Source organism: Carassius carassius, chromosome 14 (genome assembly GCF_963082965.1).
Source record: "Carassius carassius chromosome 14, fCarCar2.1, whole genome shotgun sequence".
Classification (NCBI taxonomy): Eukaryota; Metazoa; Chordata; class Actinopteri; order Cypriniformes; family Cyprinidae; genus Carassius; species Carassius carassius.
The window spans coordinates 31,491,215-31,510,154 of record NC_081768.1 but is presented as its reverse complement, the minus strand read 5'-3'; the positions used below and the strand labels follow the sequence as shown (position 1 = coordinate 31,510,154).

At 40.1% G+C, this 18,940-nt stretch overlaps 1 protein-coding gene across 1 annotated transcript in view; it reads right to left on the bottom strand.

Moving 5' to 3' along the window:
• Window positions 1–566: 566 nt before the first annotated feature.
• LOC132157499 (slit homolog 1 protein-like) overlaps window positions 567–18,940 on the bottom strand; it is a 71,850-nt gene continuing 53,476 nt past the window's right edge. The window contains exons 22-37 of the mRNA XM_059566864.1: window positions 17,487–17,555; window positions 17,329–17,400; window positions 17,174–17,245; window positions 15,742–15,813; window positions 14,702–14,865; window positions 13,997–14,121; window positions 13,820–13,917; window positions 12,244–12,383; window positions 11,314–11,407; window positions 11,088–11,225; window positions 6,967–7,195; window positions 6,597–6,727; window positions 6,264–6,418; window positions 4,113–4,401; window positions 3,816–4,027; window positions 567–3,075 (exon numbers count right to left, since the gene is read on the bottom strand). Coding sequence (XP_059422847.1) covers window positions 2,837–3,075; window positions 3,816–4,027; window positions 4,113–4,401; window positions 6,264–6,418; window positions 6,597–6,727; window positions 6,967–7,195; window positions 11,088–11,225; window positions 11,314–11,407; window positions 12,244–12,383; window positions 13,820–13,917; window positions 13,997–14,121; window positions 14,702–14,865; window positions 15,742–15,813; window positions 17,174–17,245; window positions 17,329–17,400; window positions 17,487–17,555 — 2,299 coding nt within the window. The 3' untranslated portion in view covers window positions 567–2,836. The remainder of the gene's footprint in view (window positions 3,076–3,815; window positions 4,028–4,112; window positions 4,402–6,263; window positions 6,419–6,596; window positions 6,728–6,966; window positions 7,196–11,087; window positions 11,226–11,313; window positions 11,408–12,243; window positions 12,384–13,819; window positions 13,918–13,996; window positions 14,122–14,701; window positions 14,866–15,741; window positions 15,814–17,173; window positions 17,246–17,328; window positions 17,401–17,486; window positions 17,556–18,940) is intronic.

Genomic DNA, 18,940 nt, shown 5'->3' with positions numbered 1-18,940 from the left:
TTTGTTCTACCTTTTAGAGGGTGACACACATGGGAACATATTCTGTCCACACGTTTCTATCACTTTTATTTAGAATGATTTAATGGTCTCAAATATTCACAAACTGCTATATTCATGATGCAGTTTTACAATGAAAGCTATGCAAGATTTTAGGTTTTCCAAAACTGGATTAATTGGCTGGAAAATGTTTAAATTCATTAAGGGTTTGGCTAGCTGGAGATAACCATAAAAGGTTAAATGTATGGTTAAATTATATGGTTTGAGCTGTGCAAGTAGGAAATATAAAAAAGTGAATTAACTGGGTTTGAGTTTTATGCATTTTGTCAATTGTTGATGCATTTTCAAATTTTAGGAATTTTTTTTTTTTAATTCAGAAAATGCAAGTAGAAGCCAGCATTTTTAATATACGTATACAACAGGAAATACATTTATGTATGGTGAATCATTAATAATTCACAATTTAAGTGGTGTTGTTTTTTCCTTTTCAGTGACCAGATGTCCTAAGAACCAAATATTTTCCCGCTTGAAAATTTTTATGGTTTTGATAAAGCAGACATAGACACTCATATAATCACACATTTTAATGAATGAAAAAGGAGAAAGTTCAGTAAACATTTTGGTGGCGCTACTTACATTCGGAGTAACTGCAGTTAGTCAATGTAACTATCAATGTAACATCAGAAGAATAAACAGCAAGAGCTCTTAAATGTTCTATATGCAACAACAGCCACAGTATCTTTCACAATAAAGGTTCTTGAGTTCATGACGTGATGGTTGTGACTGGCACAAGGTTAGCTGAAACCCATGCAATCTACATTAAATGTCTGTAACCCTTTCCAATGATTTGTCTGCACTGAAGCGATGACATTGACTTTAATTCCTAGTACCTCAGTGTACAATCAGCAATAAGTATCCACAAAAGTAAAACAAAACTTTGTGGAGAAATCAACCATGTGGTATAATGAATGTATGGGGGATTCAACTACTGCTAGTTCTCATCATAAGCAAGTCGTTTCTTTTGGTTTGCACTTAATCACAGAACCTGCTAGTAGCACTCGGCGCTGTTGACTTGCTCTTTAATATGAGGACTGGATGGTAGCTACCCTTATTAAATGCCTCGTCTCAATGACCTCTTTTTTCCTTTCGGCTTTATTCACAACTCAAAATCAGCATACTCATAAATGAAATTTCAGCTTTCTATCTGGAAAGGTCTTAAAATAAATAATTACAAAATCAACACAAAGATATTTTAAAATAATTAAATGTGGTATTCACATGGAAGACAACATTTACAATAATAAAAGAAAAGAAAAAGACAACTTCCAAAACAATCGACACTGGCTTCTATTACAATCAGGCTAATAATTGCCTATGCTTTCAAACCACTGTAACCTGCATAAGCAATGACTGAATAAAACACCAAAAGTCACCAAATTTAACACTGCTGTTTGATAGTAAAATCCTGAAAATGCAAATTTATTCGTTAACATATAAAAATACTATACCAAAATGAAATACAAATATATATTAGAATCTGTTAAGCATTTCTGTATAAAGTGAAGGTCTAGGGAGTTAGGAAAAGGAAATTGACGCAAAAATAAAAATAAACACCCACTGAAATTAAATGAAATAAGCCAAACTGCACTTGTGTTTTAATCCTAGGACAATGTTCATGGCAATTTGCCAACCTTCATGAATGCAGTAGCTTTCAGAGGTAATACTGTAGGAATCAATAAGAGAACATGGTGGAATCGTTTCTGTTACTGGGAGAACTGTCATTTTGAAGAGTTGTGTACAGTGTTGTGGTCATAACCCATAGTCATATTGTACCCCTCAAACAGTTTCAACACTGACCAATAGAAAAACTGCAGTGGTGATGCATAAGCGATGTTCTTTTTCTGCTCAGCAGTACTAATATTAACCACAATCCAGACATCACGTGACAATGAGCATGCATCTTAGAAAACTGTGATGAGATCTAGCTAGCGCTTGACTTCAGCTCTCCCTTACATTCTGTAGAGTTCTCTGAGGTAATGGAATGACAAACACTGTATGAAATAGATCGAATGCATCCTTTTATTGGACTTGCTTCAGCTATCTCGATCTATCAAAAGTCAAGATATAGTGAAGAAGCTCCCCTCCAACAAGGCAACTCTATGTTATGGTACCAGAAGCGTCACAGAGCTCTTCACACATTCACACGGAAGGCTGCTGGGTATTTTTGGCCCCCATGTCATTTATTAAAGATGTCATATTTCCAGTGGAATTGGGCCAATGACACATGGAAGAGGCCCGTATGCCACCCATAACTCAAAATGACTGGAAATATCTGCCAAGGCAGCATGTCGTTCCATGCACATCTTGTTTTCCACATGTTTTATTTGACCAGCATGTCTCCGAGAATGTGTTCTTTCACACAGATATATTATACATATACTTTTATACAGGCATGGTGGAAATGTGGATGTTCCTTTCGTCACCATTTTGGAGCCTGAAGTGCTCAAATACATGTCCTGCACTGCAGAGAGAGTCAAAAAGACCATCATTTTCTAATATGTGTCTACTCTCTAGTTTTTGGGCTGAAACAAGCCAGGGGCCACCTCGCTCGCCTTCCTCTCGGCAGAGTTGGTGTTATTTTACCTTTCTGAGACATTACCAAAGGACAAAAAGGGTTGAAATTTCTGGCTGTGGTGGAAATATAAAGGGTTGAGGGGGGTGGGGGGTATGTCTCTGTATACCCAATGAAAGATGATTTCTACTTCTGTTGACTTTTTGTGATGCCTCTTTCTGTGGATCTGTCAGACTGTGATGAGGTGGTGATGCTAGTGATGGTGTTCTACATGCACCCCACACAGCCACACTTGATGGTCTTTTCAACCTCCTCGCTGAAGGATGTGCCATCGCTGCACTCAAAAGTGTATTTCCTGCGTTTCATCCTTTGACTTGAGCAACAGGAGCCTGTGTCACAGGTACCGCTGCACTCCACCCACGACACCATGCGTGTGGTCTGACAGAAGGCGTAACCACGCTGGACCTGGTAGAAGTCCCGCACTGGCTCCCCGTGGCACTCAGACTCTAAAACAGAAGATACGGCATGAAAGTCAAATTGACAATGGACAGCTACTAACCACATAGCATTGAAAAGACAAATTTATTTATATGTCAATAATATGTTTTCCTGAAATATTTTGCAATTTGAGTGCATTTCATGTTACTAATTAATATTCAGTTCTAAATTATGGACTGTTTTCTGTATAATATGCAAAAAAGAAATTATCATTATATATATATATATATATATATATATATATATATATACACACACACACATAAATTATGGGCTTTTTTCTGTATAAAATATAATTTTATGTTTTTTTTTTTTTAATTCATTGATTTGAGGCAGATTTCTTCCACCTTGTGGAGAAAAATCAAGGAAATCCCCTGCAATACCGTGGAGTAGACATTAGATGGTTGTATAGCAATATATACTGTATATTCAGTGCTGTGTATTTCTTAGTTACAGAGCAGTGGTTTCAGGCATAATTGTGTCACCCCTTCATTGCTTTGCACTTTTTTTCTTTTGCATTGTGACTGATTTGTAGATTGTACACATAGCAAACACGACTGCCATAAATACCTCTTAGTTTCATACCATTCCAGTGAAGTAGCGATTTTTTTAAATTTCCAAAAAAAAATGTTTCGGTCTAAGATAACCGAACAACACCATACTATTGCAGCTATCTATGCTTTATCTCATCAGAAACAGAATGCCTGAAATGAGCATACGCCCGAAGGGTCTGCTTATGTTTTCTTACCTTTGTCACATAACTCTCCACTGTAGCCCACCTCACAATGACAGTAGGCATCTCCTGTGTCAGATATCTGACAGTGACCATGTTTGCATTGAAGCTTTCTGCATGGATTGAAGAGCTCTTCCCGCTGGTTGCACAGGGCTCCATGAAAACCCTCTTGGCATTCACAGCGGTACGACTGCATGTCCATTGGAATACATCTCCCATGGACACACCTGTGTAAAATGAATTAAGGATTTAGAGCATTACTTGATGCGTCTCCGTTCGCTCTACAGATTTCACTTCTAGAATTTGACTGACTTGCTGCCCAGGCAGGGGTTCGCCGAAGGCTGGTCACAGTGTTGCCCACTCCATCCGGGCTGGCAGTGGCATACAGGGCCCGTGGCGGTGTTGGGTTGGCAGATGCCATGGAGGCAGTATATCTTTCGGCAGGGCTCACATCCGGGCACCACACCAGGTTTCATCTGGGTTTTGGTAAAGTCTTGTAGCTCATTATTGATGTAAAGGTTCTGAATACAGCCATGAAAACTGGAGCTGTTTTGGATCTGCCAGACGCGGGGAGCTGTGGGGTGGACGCTGACCGGCATGCCTGATTCAGTGAGAAGATGATGTACAAGCTTTTGAGTTAGGAAAAAAACTGGTGCACGTGTAGCACACAGTGTTAATTTTGACAGGGATTTTTGATTTAGTCTTAGTCTTTATCATGAGATGAAAATGCTTACCGTATTTTCCGGACTATAAGTCACACTTTTTTTCATAGTTTGGCTGGTCCTGCGACTTATTTATCAAAATTAATTTGACATGAACCAAGAGAAATGAACTAAGAGACATGAACCAAGAGAAAACATTACCGTCTCCAGCCGCGAGAGGGCGCTCTATGCTGCTCAGTGCTCCTGTAGTCTACGTACACTGAAGACATAGAGCGCCCTCTCGCGGCTGTAGATGGTAATGTTTTCTCTTGGTTCTTGGTTCTAAATAAATGCGACTTATAGTCCAGTGCGACTTATATATGTTTTTTTCCTCATCATGACGTATTTTTGTACTGGTGCGACTTATACTCAGGTGCGACTTATAGTCCGAAAAATACAGTAATAGTCTTAGTCACATTTTAGTCATATGAGTCTTTATATAGTTTTAGTCTAGTTTTAGTTGACGAAAGTCATTGCATTTTTGTTGACTTTTAGTCATTACTTTTAGTCAAACTGCAGTTACCAACAATTATTTTGGTAGTTATTTTCTATGTAGCCTAGTCTATGATAAATTTGAATCAAGGATTGAATTTGAAAAAAAACTTGAATAAATGTTGACAATTTTCATTTTTGGGTGAACTATCCCTTCAATAGTAGTGAAAAGGGAGCAACTTATAAAAAATTATAGTTGTTCATGTATATTTAATAATTTGAAAAAGAGGCAGAACAAGATAAGACAAATACGAAAGAGATACAAATTAAACTCATTTTCATCGATTCCGCCTATCCCGCCTTCACTAACTTTGTTAATCGACAACAAATCGTGACTCCCGGGGAAAACGGGACATCTGATCACCTTATCCCTACCCTTTCGGGTGCTAAAGCCATCGTTTCAAATCGCTAGTTCGTGTTTTGTTAGTCTATCCATCCACTACACCTGCCATATTGAGAATAGATATGCGAACCCCCCTTATCTGATTGCAATCCGATGACAGGGATGCACATTTTTAAGGACAAGACAGTAGCCTATGGGATGTATTTTGAATGTGCGGTAGTCCTCAAATAACATTATAGTCCCATCTCGTCTTGTTAACGAAGACGCTGCATATATTTCGTCATAGTTTTTATCATCAGATATTAGTTTTAGCTCGTCAGCGTCTCATCTTCGTCACAGAAAAAAATGTTCGTTAACGAATATTTTCCATCTTCGTTAACTAAATTAACACTGGTAGCAGAACACTGATGCCATTCAGTTACCATTAATGATATATGGCAGAGTTCAATAAATCCTGCTCCTCAAGGTCAAATGTCATTATCTGCAACTCTGATCAAACACATGTGAACAAGTTAATCAAGGTCTTTAGGTTTACTGGACAATTACAGGTAGGTGGATTTAATAAGGTCTGGAACTAAACTATGTAGGACAGTGGTTCCTCTAGGACCGGATTCAAAAAACCTTAGTATACCGTTACTGTATGTATATATTCAAATCTCATTGTTTGAGGAACCATGCAAGAGTGCTTATATTCCATCATATATATTCCACCATGTGTGTTCTGGACAGGCTGTCTGTCTATGTGTTAGTGGTGGGGATTTTTTAGAGCCTATCCCACAGTTGGTTTGGTGATTCTAGCAAAGTTCAAGAGCAATAGAGTGGAGAGCATGTGTCATGTCTAAGTGGGTTCACAGTGGTGATTGACAGTTTTGTATAGTAAAATTAAAGTAACTGTGATGGAGGCAGATATTTGTGGTGCACTCCTACCTCCCACATATAGTGGAGCTTCTCCCCTCAAGGGCTGCACTTTCCCAAAGCTGTCCATGGTTGTTGGGATACCACCGTCTATAGAAAGGTTCACCATCTGGTCAAAGGTCACCAGTTCTACAGTGTGGAACTGACCATCGTTGATGGTCTCAGTACTGTGTGAAACAAACACGAAAGATAACTGATGTGAAATTGAAATTGTATTGAAGCTTAATAAATATTTTATTTGTAGTCGGCTGAAATGTAGTGATCTGTCATCTTCATAATTAATAATGTCCATGCATGCCAACAGTCAATTTGAATAAAACAATTTTATCTTAAACTTCAGATCACCTGTAGATTGCATGACTTGGTTGGCTGCCAGGGTCATAGCTGACTTTAACATGACCTTCATGAAGCTCCACAGCAATGTGGTCATTGTCCCCATTGTATAGAAGAATGCCATTGTCTTCTGCGGTGGACACCTGAGAACAGAACCAAAATAGAGCTATCATCTGTAGATGAACAGAACAAATCTGACCACAGTGACCACCTAGTTTGCCAATGCCAAGAAATGGATCTTATCTCTAGAATGGTTACCGTTACATAGCGTTCCTATTAAATGTACTATTTCTGGATGGTGCAAGCCATATGAAAGATGATATACAATAACACAGATGAATTTCATCCAGCGGTTGTTTAAAGTTTGGGCTTTGATGAATACCTGTAATGTGATGTTAGCCTGAGGCCAGTTCTTCGGGTCACTCAGTAGTAGGTAGGAGTCTCGGTCCACAAAGTTGACACTGACCAACTTTTCACAGCGTGGCCCACCAAACCCTTCTAGGCATTGACACAATGCATGGCCCCCCCGCTCCACACATGGGGCATTGTTTTGACAGTCGGCCAGATCACAGATAGAGCGTGGAGTAGATGGGACTTCACAAAGCTGTCCACTGTAGACAAAATGTTTCAGGTCATTTTTGATAGTAATTGATTTTCTCTGTAATGCATGTTCTTCCGCTGGAGTGAGCATCTAAAAGACAGACTGCATGAAAAGAGGCACACACTGCAGTTGTGTGGGTCTTTCCACAGCAAAGTCTGAATCTTTGTTTTATATAATGACAGACAAATAGTCAAACAATATCTTAAAGATGACAACATACAGTACATAAATACACCATTGGAACCCCATAAGTTGTTAGAGGTGAGACGTTGTAGACCATCTAGACACTCGAAGCAGGCACAAAAAAGACACACAGTGCCATCACCAAATTATCTAACCTAATATTTATTTGCACCGAAAACAGCAAATACACACTCACTGCAAAACAAACAAATAATAATAAATGCCACCCTGAGGTCCACACCTGGAAACACTCTATTCCTCTGCTGTTCAGTGAGTCCATGAATATCACAAACAGCATAGATGACAATAGGATAGCCTTGGCGGAGTCCAACACCCCCTGGGAATAAGCTTTGTAAAAGATGGTGGCATCCGGCCTATCCTCGATCTCTGACACCTGAATCACTCCCTCATGAAAAGGCCGTTCAGGGTGACTACACTGAAATAGATCCTTATGCAATTTTGCTCAAGAGACTGGTTCTTTTCTCTAAACCTGAAGGATGCGTACCTTCACATCCAGATCCATCACAGGCGATTCTTGAGATTCACATTCGAGGGAGTGGCTTATCAATATACGGTCCTTCCCTTCGGGCTGTCCCTGGCCCCCCGCACTTTTACGAATTGCATGGACACAGCTCTCTCCACTCTGAGACAGATTTGAATCCATCATTTCGCTGACTGGCCTAGTCGGAGGCAGAATTTATATCACACAGGACCCTCCTTCTCAGCCATCTGGAGTGCCTGGGACTCAGGGTCAATTAAGCCAAGAGCATGTTGTTCCCCAGCCAGTGAATATAATTTCTGGGAACAATTTTTGACTCGGACCAAATGAGAGCTGTAGTCATGCCGGAATGGGCTCTAGCCATACGGAGGCTGGTGATCTCCTTCGAGATTGGTACCACTCACCCTCTCAAAGCATTTCAGAAGATTCTGGGCCTCATAGCGGTGGCATCGACACCGCTACAGTTGGGTCTGCTTCGTATGCACCTCCTTCAGGGCTGGTTGAAACCATGGGTTTCATCCCATGTGTGGTTTTACAGATGCCTGCAGATAAGGGTGAGTCAGGCCTGTGTAACAGCCCTGGCCCCGTTGGAAGAACTCCTGCTGGATGGAATAGGGTGTGGCCATGGGGGTGGTTTGCAGAAGGACAGTTGTCATGACAGACGCCTCTAACTCAGGTTGGGGGGTGCTGTGCGAGGGCATACTGACTTTCGGCCACTGGTCGAAGGCAGAAAAAGTTGTGTCGAGCCTGTCAGTTCTTCCTGCCAATACTAAAAGGGCACCATGTGCTAATCCGATCAGACAACATCTATGGTGTCCTACATAAATCGCCAGGGAGGCCTCTCCTTGAAGTTTCTCTTCACTCTGAGAGAGCGCCTAGTGGAATGGGCTTAACTCAACCTGCGCTCACTGAGAGCAGCGCATATACCAGGCAAATTGTACCAAGGAGCGGTCATGTTATCAAGGAGCAATATCTCCTAGGGAGTAGGGCTGGGAAAATGCATTGTGAATCGAGAAATGATTCAGCATCGATTCTGAGATTTTCTGAATGTATTGCGATTCAATAGAATCAATTCTGAGCTTAGTTTTGGAACAGCAGATGGCACACTGGACTGTTATTGTGGTGACATTTCCACTCCTCGAAACATGACGATGAATGAAATGAACTGTGATGAATGTCCGTCAAACAGCCTCATAGGCGGGCCTTGACCAATGATATCTGCCATGAATTGGCTACACAAGACTAGGGACACATTGACCCACATTTGTCCCAATGTCCTTTTTTATTCCTTTTATCCCAATCGCCCTGATCCCACAAGTAATCAGGCGAGTAAGGGAACAAAAACACAAGGTTCTCCTTGTGACACTTCTTTGGATGAACCAGCTGTGGCTATCAGAGCTCAGCTGTTGGTACCAGCCCCTTGGCCTGTTCCGATGAGATGGGATCTCCTCTCTCAAGCCCAAGCTATGGGCTCTGCACCTCTGGCCACCTGATGGGAGCCTTCGAACCTCCCAGAGCGAGTCTTTAATACAATTTCAGAGGTTAGAGCCTCGACTAAGAGAAGCCTCTATGTCTTTAAGTGGTCTGTTTTCTCTGCCTGGTGTCTAAACAGTTGCAAAGACCCTCATACTCCGATTTGACAGAGGTATTGCCATTTCTGCAAGAGCTGCTGGATAAGGGATGCTCCCCATCCATGCTTAAAGTCTATGTGGCAGCTATAGCGGCCTCTCATGCCCCTATTGCGGACCAGTTGGTGGCAAGAACCTGTTCAGTTATCCGCTTCTTAAGGGGTGCCAGGAAGCTGAATCCGCCTCGTCCTCCTATCGTCCCTTCATGGGATCTGCCCACTGTGCTGTGGGCCCTGAAGGGCCCCGCTTTCAAGCCGCAACTTTCTGCAAACATTCGGTCACTATCGCTGAAGACTGCTCTGCTTCTGGCACTGGCATAAGTAAAGTGAATAGGGGACCTGCATGCGCTTTCCATTAGCCCTGCCTGCCTGGAATTCGGGCCTAATGACTCTAAGTCGTCCTGAAACCATGACATGGTTACATTCCTAAGGTGCTCTCCACTCTGTTCTGAGCACAAGTCATTACGCTCTCTGCGCTTCCTCCCTCTGAAGAGGACAGAGAGTTATCTCCCTTATTGGTGGTCAGAACAACTCCTTGTCAACTTCAGTAACCACACCAAAGGGCTTCCGGTCACAATTCGGTTAGAGGCATTACCTCATCTTGGGCATGATCCAGTGATGTGTACATTGCGGATATTTGTGAGGTGGCCAGCTGGGCCTCCGTGTCCACGTTTGCAAGGTTTTATAACCTGGAAATCCGGGCCTTGCAGGCTAGGGTCCTTTCCACTTTAAGAGACACAGCAGAGAGCCTTTGGCCGTATCATGCTCAAGCTCTCTGGCATCAGTTCTCCTGTTAACTCTCGAACCCTGGGTGTCAAAGTTAAATGGTACTCTGTACTCTGGAACAATAAATCAGGCCAGGTGTGACCTCGGGAAGCTCAGCCTGTCTTAGCCTTGGAATGTTGTTAACTTCTCTATGGACATTGGTTGATTATTGAAGTTTTATACTTTTAGTCTTTCCACTGCATTTGCATGGCATGATTGTACTGTGTTCCCATAGCGTCTTAGCAAGACACAGTACGAGTGTAGTTTCGAAAGGGAACGTACTCGGTTACTAACGTTACCTTGGTTCCCTGAGATACAGGAATGAGTACTACATTGCTAGTCATGCTATGTAGCTGCACTATATTCTAGACATGTAAATATGGTGAGTAAAAAAAAAAGAGTGTTTGAGCAAAAGCTCAACTTTCTGAGACAACTTTTATCCGAGATGACTTTTGAATAAGGAATAAAAAAAGCCATTCATCACAGAGACACATGAGTAACATGGAAAGTGCACTCCAGTGTACAGATCCACGTAACAAATCCGAAGATCTTATTGAGTCAGATAAATCACTCCAGAATTAAATGTCTGCTGGAGTGTTGTCTGTGAGTCATGGGTTTGATGACTGACAATAATAAAAGGTGGCAGGGCAATCTCTCTGAATGCCACACTCCACAGAATCTCTGCCTGGATAAGGAGTACTTTATACCTCCATCACAAGAATCTCCAAAGTACACAATGTGGGAGGGTGCGATTAAGGTTGCTAAGAAATTGGTCACCAGTTAGCAAAATGGTGTTAGAATGTAAATACACTGTTGTATAGAACTGACCTGTAGTCCTTGGGACAGAGGCAGGAGTATCCATTGACCTCGTCCACACACTGTGCCCCATTCTGACACCTGTGGTCAGTACAGTCATCATAGTTCACACTGCAGTCGTCACCCACATAACCAGGTGCGCATATACACCTAGATCAACACACATGTACACAACCATTATACAGCTGTTTAGAAGAATTAAAGAAAATAGCTGCTAGGTCAAAGGAGATGTGGTTACTTTGGGCCAGTGACTGTGATGAAGCAGGTGGACTGGTGTTTGCAGGGACTGCGAGCAGAAGCACACATGTCCTCCATATCCTCACACATCTCCCCTACACACACAAACAGTGCAATCTGTAAGTCTGTTGTCATAACCATCCCAGACATCAAGCAGTTTCAGCCCAGAACTGGCCCACATGTGGCGGGCCAAATGTGGGCCAGATCTGGGCCGAAACTGCTTGCTGTCTGGGATGTGTTTGAGAACAGAAAATTTGGTAATACTGTTTAAAAGTGTCCTTGTTAAACATACTACATCTACGTACTATTACAACAACAATACATTTAACAGAACTACATGCAAGCAAACTCTAATCCTAACTCTAACCATATACTAAGTACATGTACTTTATAAATATTACTCTGTACTTAAATGTATAATTACACTGTTACAAGGACACCTTAAAATAAAGTGTAACCAAAATTTGGTATTTTATTTTACAGTCCTGTACCACATGTACATACTATTGTGTGACTATATGTGATTATAGTGAATAACTAGGTAATAAACCTGAACCTACCTCTAAACCCTTAACCCATGCAGTTACCTTATATTAGCCAGTAATATTTTTTTCTTAGCATTTCTTAGTTTAATGCATTGTTAGTACACATACTGTAAACTGTCTACTTTAGACCTTCTACTAACTACAAGTAACTTTACAACTACATTTCAGCAAGCAAGTCAGAGTATTAGTAGACTGTCTGCTTAGACTTTATTTTGATGGTCAGACATTCTGACTAACTTTGAAACTACATGTCAACTTACTGTAACCCAAACTATAACAGTTGACATGTAGTTGCAAAATTACTTGTAGGTAACTACCGGTATAAAGTGCAGTTTTGATTAAGAAAAAAAACTTAATTTGTTCAGTAAGTAGTAATATGTAGCTACCTGTGTAAAAAGGGGCACATAAACAGGTGTAATTGTTGATGCCGTCTATGCAGGTTGCTCCGTTTTGACAGTCATTGTCTTTACACTCGTCTGTGTCAATGTCACATGTGGGGCCTTCAAAGCCTGCAGCACATGAACAGCTGAAAAAACACAAATGCATCATTTTAAATGGGGCACGAAATATCATGAAGAGGTCCAAGTCATATTTCACCCAAAAAGCAAACGATAAAACTACAAAATAACAGCGTTACTTCAGAATTGCAACTTATTTAATCTTTTTGGTAACAATTTCTATGAAGCCCGTATTTATAATACATTATAAGGTTATTCGTAAGGCATTATAATGAATGCATAATGCCTTATAAAAAACTTATAATATGTAATATCATCTCATGAATGTTCATAAGAACAGTTTTAATATATTATAATTTTTACTTATTTGTGATTATAGCTTTTAAGAGTATGATGATTTATAACACAATGAACATGCTGTATCTACTTTTTCAATGGATTATACTTCTCATAGTTATAATGTATTGTAAGTCTCATATCTTGCCATTTTTCTGATACTACTTTACTTAAAGCGGCCAATGTCCACTTATAAGTAATAATAATAACTAAAAAAAAAAAAAAATCTTTCAAACAGCCATAAGATCATGTAACAGATCAGACGAATGTGTCATATGACACATTTGCTTTGAACTTTTTTTTTGTAATATCAGTTTGATTATTTTGATGGTACCCTCTAGACAGCTGTTGATAAGTAACTCTGGAACTACATGTCAACTAGCAGTCATTAGAGTATTAGTATGTCTGCTACTTTAATTATATGCTAACACTTTATTTTGATGGTCAACCAACAGATAAAATGACTATAAGTGTCTTTGCAAGTGTAAACTTATTCTACAATACAAGATTCTACCATTCTTGAGCATACTAATACTCTAATGAGAGTTATTTGGCATGTAGTGGCAAATTTGCTAATAGTCGATTGATTAAGGGGACCATCGAAATAAAATGTAACCATGTAAAACATTGCATTTTTTTTCAGTTGGAGTATTAATCTCACATCAATTAATTAACATTATCTCCACCGGAAAGACTCTAATAACACTCAACATCTAACCACTCACAAGCTGTAGAAGATACCGTGCAGATCTGAAATTAACAATGTCAAGATATGACACAGTCCATTATACTGTACATGAAGTAGATTTAACAGTGTTTATTGAGTGTTATAAATAATCATAATCTTAAACTTATAACCACAAAAGTATTATGATGTATTATAATTGTCGTTAAGATTATTCATGAGTTGATATAACATATTGTAAGGTTTTTTATAATGCATTATGCATTCATTATAATGTCGTAAGAGTACCCTTATAATGTATTATAAATACGGGCTTCATAGAAAGTGTTACCAATTTTCTTTTTTCTTTTTCACAGTGATATTTTTAGAATAATTCAGTCAGATGTAACAGACACAATGGTTTTTAAAATGAAAATAGACTGAATTTAGCACAACAAATAACACCTTAATGTATGATTTAACCCACTTCACGCATTAACAGACCTAAAGCCTTCATCCTCTTCTCCAGACATGTGGCATGTTCCTCCGTTCTTACAGGGCTCACTGACGCAAGCGTTGAGCGGCGTCTCACAGTTCTTGCCCTGCGCATGAAGGGAAATGCGTAAACGTTTCACGTCCGTCTGTCAGCATTCGCATCGCTCATGTGTTTTGTGTGCTCACCTTAAACCCCTCTGAACAGCGACACCTGTAGCCGTCCGTGTGATCGGCCTCACAGCTGCCGTGGTTCAGACAGGGCTTTGACATGCACAGGTTACACTTCGCTAGTATAGCAGTGTCCACTTCACCTGCACACACAGAAACACCATCCTCACTGCACACGACCCTGACAGATGCACAGTAGAAGTCCCTCAAAAATCATCCACATTACAACTGAGTGTGTCTCTCACAGAGCAAACATTTGTGGAAGAGATCTGATGAGATGTGAAGCACTCAGAGATTTTTATTAAACTGTCATGTCAGTCATTGCATGGGCAGAACCTGATAAGATGCAGTTCAAAAGCACAAACGCAGTCAGGTATATTTATAGCAATAGCCAAAAATACGGTGTATGGGTTAAAACTATATTTTTTTCTTTTATGCCACATATCATAAAGATATTAAGTAAAGACCATGTTCCATGAAGATATTTTGTAAATTTCCTACCGTGAATATATCAAAACTTAACTTAATTTTTTTTTTTTTATTAATAATATGCAAGGTGATTTTCTCAATATTTAGATTATTTTGTACCCTCGGATTCCAGATTTTGAAATAGTTGTATCTCAGACGGATATTGTCTGGTTCAACCGGCCCCAGGGTCACAATTATGCATCTGTGGTCTACAAAACCAATGGATTTATCTTCAGCTTTCAGCATGCATCTTACCCTGACACTCAAACCTCTTGGCCGGCGTGGTGAGCAGTAGTTTTCCCTCCATGCTGTGCGGTCCGGCGCAGCGTGCGATGCCAGGCTCCTTGTAGCCAGTTTTCACCCAGTCGGAGAGCCAGCGCAGACGGCAGTCACAGTGCAAAGGGTTTGCACCAATCGCCCTGAGACCAAACACGGGCAGGTTATTAGACAGCCAAGATGAGATGCATCTGAGAGTGTGCGTAAAAAAGTACAGTACACAGCGTAAATGACCTCTAAACATAAAGATATGCTTCTACTTCATAATGTCATTCACTATGACAACTGACATTTTTTTCAAACGCATATTTAATAAAAACTGAAAATCCCCATCTGTAGAAGAACACCTATGCATTTCTCTGTTGCAGGTTGTGTATGACTGTGTGAGATGAGTTAGTTTTGCAACACAACATCTTCCTGATTAATTCACAAACTTTTTAGATATTGATCAGCCAGACTTAATGGAAGATTATATCTTCCAGGAAGCCAAATGTGTCTTCTATGAAAAGAGAAATTGTGAAAATGGAGACGTTTCAGAGAGGTATTACATCCTCACTACTGCTAGATGGAGCTGTAGACGTCCTAAACATACAGTGGCAAAGCAAAGCGTGACTGAATTCTGTTCTAACTGCAGGAGAGGCTGGGTACTACAGTGATTCTACCAGAAACGAAGGGATCGTTCACCAGAAAATGAAAGTGTGTGTGTGTGTCAGCTGCTCTCCATCAGCTTCAGAGTCTTCATCAGATCTGATTTTAGATCTGTTTTGTAACAGGCAGTGTCTGCTCACACTCGTTCTGTGTAGGTCTCACAGAGAACAGCCGCTGGTAATGTGCAGACGGTTAAAGGATCTGAGGACAGACAGATTGAACACCAGAGCACAAACCCTGGGAAGACGACAGCCTCAGGCCAGGACCGGACGTGCTGCTCTGTTTCTGTGACTGTGCAGTATACTCAGTATATCGTGGAGGGTATTTTCTGTATATGTAGTCAGATGTGTTTGTCTGGACCCTTTACTCACAGATGTGACAGCGATGCAGCGTCGCTGAAGATCCCATCGGGCAGTTCAGAGATGTCATTACCATGCAGAGACCTTAGAGCGACACGACAGTTAGTGATGTTACCAGTGTATATACAGTACACACCCTAAAGAAATTACATATTTAAAATATATTTATTTCATGCTAATTATAGTTCAAATCTCTTAACATACATACTAGCATGTCACTACAGAATAAGCAGAACTTATAACTAGAAAAGCAGTCTTAAGTCGCTGTGGTATATTTGTAGCAAAAAGAGCATTAGACAGCTGCAGCTGATCCAGAACACTGCTGACGAGAACCAGAACATCTGAGCACATCACACCAGTCCTCAGGTCCTTACACTGGCTTCCAGTTACATTTAGGATTGATTTTAAAGTACTTTTACTCATATATAAGTCACTAAATGACCTAGGACCGAAATATATTGCAGATATGTTCACTGAATATAAACCTAACAGAGCACTCAGATCATTAGGATCGAGTCAGTTAGAAATACCAAGGGTTCACACAAAACAAGGGGAGTCCTCCTTTAGTCATTATGCCGCCTGCAGTTAGAATCAGCTTCCAGAAGAGATCAGATGTGCTAAAACACTAGTCACATTTAAATCTAGACTCAAAACTCATCTGTTTAGCTCTGCATTTATTTTACTTTCTTTTATGTAAAGCACTTTGAATTACCATTGTGTACGAAATGTGTTATATAAATAAACTTGCCTTGCCTTGCAATAGCCAAAAAAAAAAACATTGTATAGGTCAAAATTATTGATTTTTCTTTTATGCCAAAAATCATTAGGATATTAAATAAAGATCATGTTCCATGAAGATATTTTGTACATTTCTTTCCATAAATATATCAAAACTTAGTTTTTGATTAGTAATATGCATTATTAAGAATTCATTTGGACAAATTTAAAGGTGATTTTCTCAATATGTAGATTTTTTTGCTCCCTTAGATTCCAGATTTTCAAATAGTTGTATCTCAGACAAATATTGTCCGATCCTAACAAAACAATGGAAATATTATTTATTCAGCTTTCAGATGATGAATAAATCTGTACACAAAAAATGTACACTTAAGGCTGGTTTTGTGCTCCAGGGTCACAAATGTGTGTAACTGCCTAAAATGTGTTTTAATGTCACTACTGATGAGGTTTGTGTAATCGTTTCATAACATCGTCTTTTAATGCAAGATATTTAAAGTGCACCTGAAGTAAACCTGCAATAGTTCCTCTTTAGCTCAATCAAATATACTTCAGTATATCTTTAATTGGATTAAGGTGCATTAAGTACATCAGTTGTTCCAGTTTAGCACTTAAGTATACTAAAACTACAATTTTATGCTAGATGGTGGAAAGCCACAATCACACTCGAGTGCTGGAGACAGTGGAAAGTTCATAAAGATCTACGTACAGCAAGCGGAGCGACTGAAGCCCTCCAAACGCCAGCGTGGGGATACAGCGCAGAGCGTTATAGCTCAGGATCCTGCAGGACAAAATCAGACAGATCCCGCAGTGAGTCAGTGGCACAGCGGCCTCAGCGTGTCATTAATGCTGTGGAAGACCTACAGGGTCGTCAGCTGACTCATGCTGGCGAACGAAGAGTTGGTCAGCGAGCTGATCCTGTTGTTACTCAGGTCTCTGAAATGAAAGATCACAACATGACGTCAAACCACGATGACAACTGCTCCGTTACACGTGTGTTGAAAAGTAAAAGCGAGGCGTACACTAGCTGCAGGTGTTTGAAGTTGGACAGCTCCTTTGGCACCACGCTGAACTGGTTTCCATCCAGATACCTGCAGACACACACTCACTGTTAAAGACATCTACACCGACACCTGGTGTGGTGGTGCTCTCCCTCACGATAACAGATTGTATATTAACAATGTCGCTTGTGTACCACATTACTGATTGTAAAGCACTTGAAGTAACCTTCCACACATGTGCGTGTGTGTGTGTGTGTGTGTTTGGGGAAGGGGGGGGGGGTGTTCCAATATAAAGCTTTGATGTTCTTGGCTTCAAAATCATTTATTGTGACAGCTAAGTGGACTTGATGTTGTATTTTTCCTTTATAGTAGCTAGTTTTGTGACATCTTGTGTGTTGTTTCAAGAAAATTTAAATAAAGGAAAAAATTTATTAAAGGTCCTATGACATGAAAATTTCACTTTCTGAGGTTTTTTAACATTAATATGACTGCCCCTAGCATGTATGTGGTCCCCAAGTTTCTAGAAATTTTAATCGGTGTAAATCGAGATTTTGCTATCTCTCTCTGCCTTTGAGAAAACGGAAGCTCAAACGGCTGATCTGGAATCTCCTCTTTGTGACGTTGTAAAGAGAAATGTTACCTCCCCTTTCTCTGCTTTGCCCGCCCAAATATTTACATATAATTCAGTCGCAATGTCAGCACAGGCGTTACAAACAGACTTTTATGATATGGATTCGACAGCACCGGCACAAACAGTGAGTAACAGTGTTCATTAATGCCTGATCTGTGATCAGCGATTTCTGATGTGTAGTTAATCATTCAAGTTCACACAGACTTTCTTTCTAAATCGTTTAATAGTGTTTATGCATCAGTGAATCAAGCCAGTGACTAAACGATCAACTTCACGTTGTTTCTCTTAGTATCATGAAACAAATCTGTTATTTAAATTGTGATTTAACTACAGAGAGCGATCAAAGAACGCTCCCTTTTTTTCGGAGCTGTCACACATCGCGAGTATATCTGCACTCTTGCCCAAACTGCCGTTACAATGAATGACGCTGTTATGCTGCACAACAAAGCTCTTACTGTATTCATGTGTTTGCTGTTAGTTGTGGTGAAAGCATTTTGTGAGAGAAAACGTGTTGCAATAATGACGAGATCACTGCATTCACGCGATAAACAGACTCTATCTACTCAATGCTCATCACTGCAGCCTTTCATGTGATGGGACAAGATCGAAAAAATAATTATATAATCAACAAATCCACGATTCGTTAATCTCGACAGCTGTAGTATATATATATATATTTGAGAGGGGTCCACATGTAATGCGCATTTCGAATGCAAAGATGTCAGCCAATCACAACAGTTGTCGTTTACTCGGAGTCTCACAGCAGACACGCCCCTTCAAACAGAGCATTCAAGCCAGAGGGCTAATATCAGGATATAAAAATGCTTTTTATTTCTAAATTTTA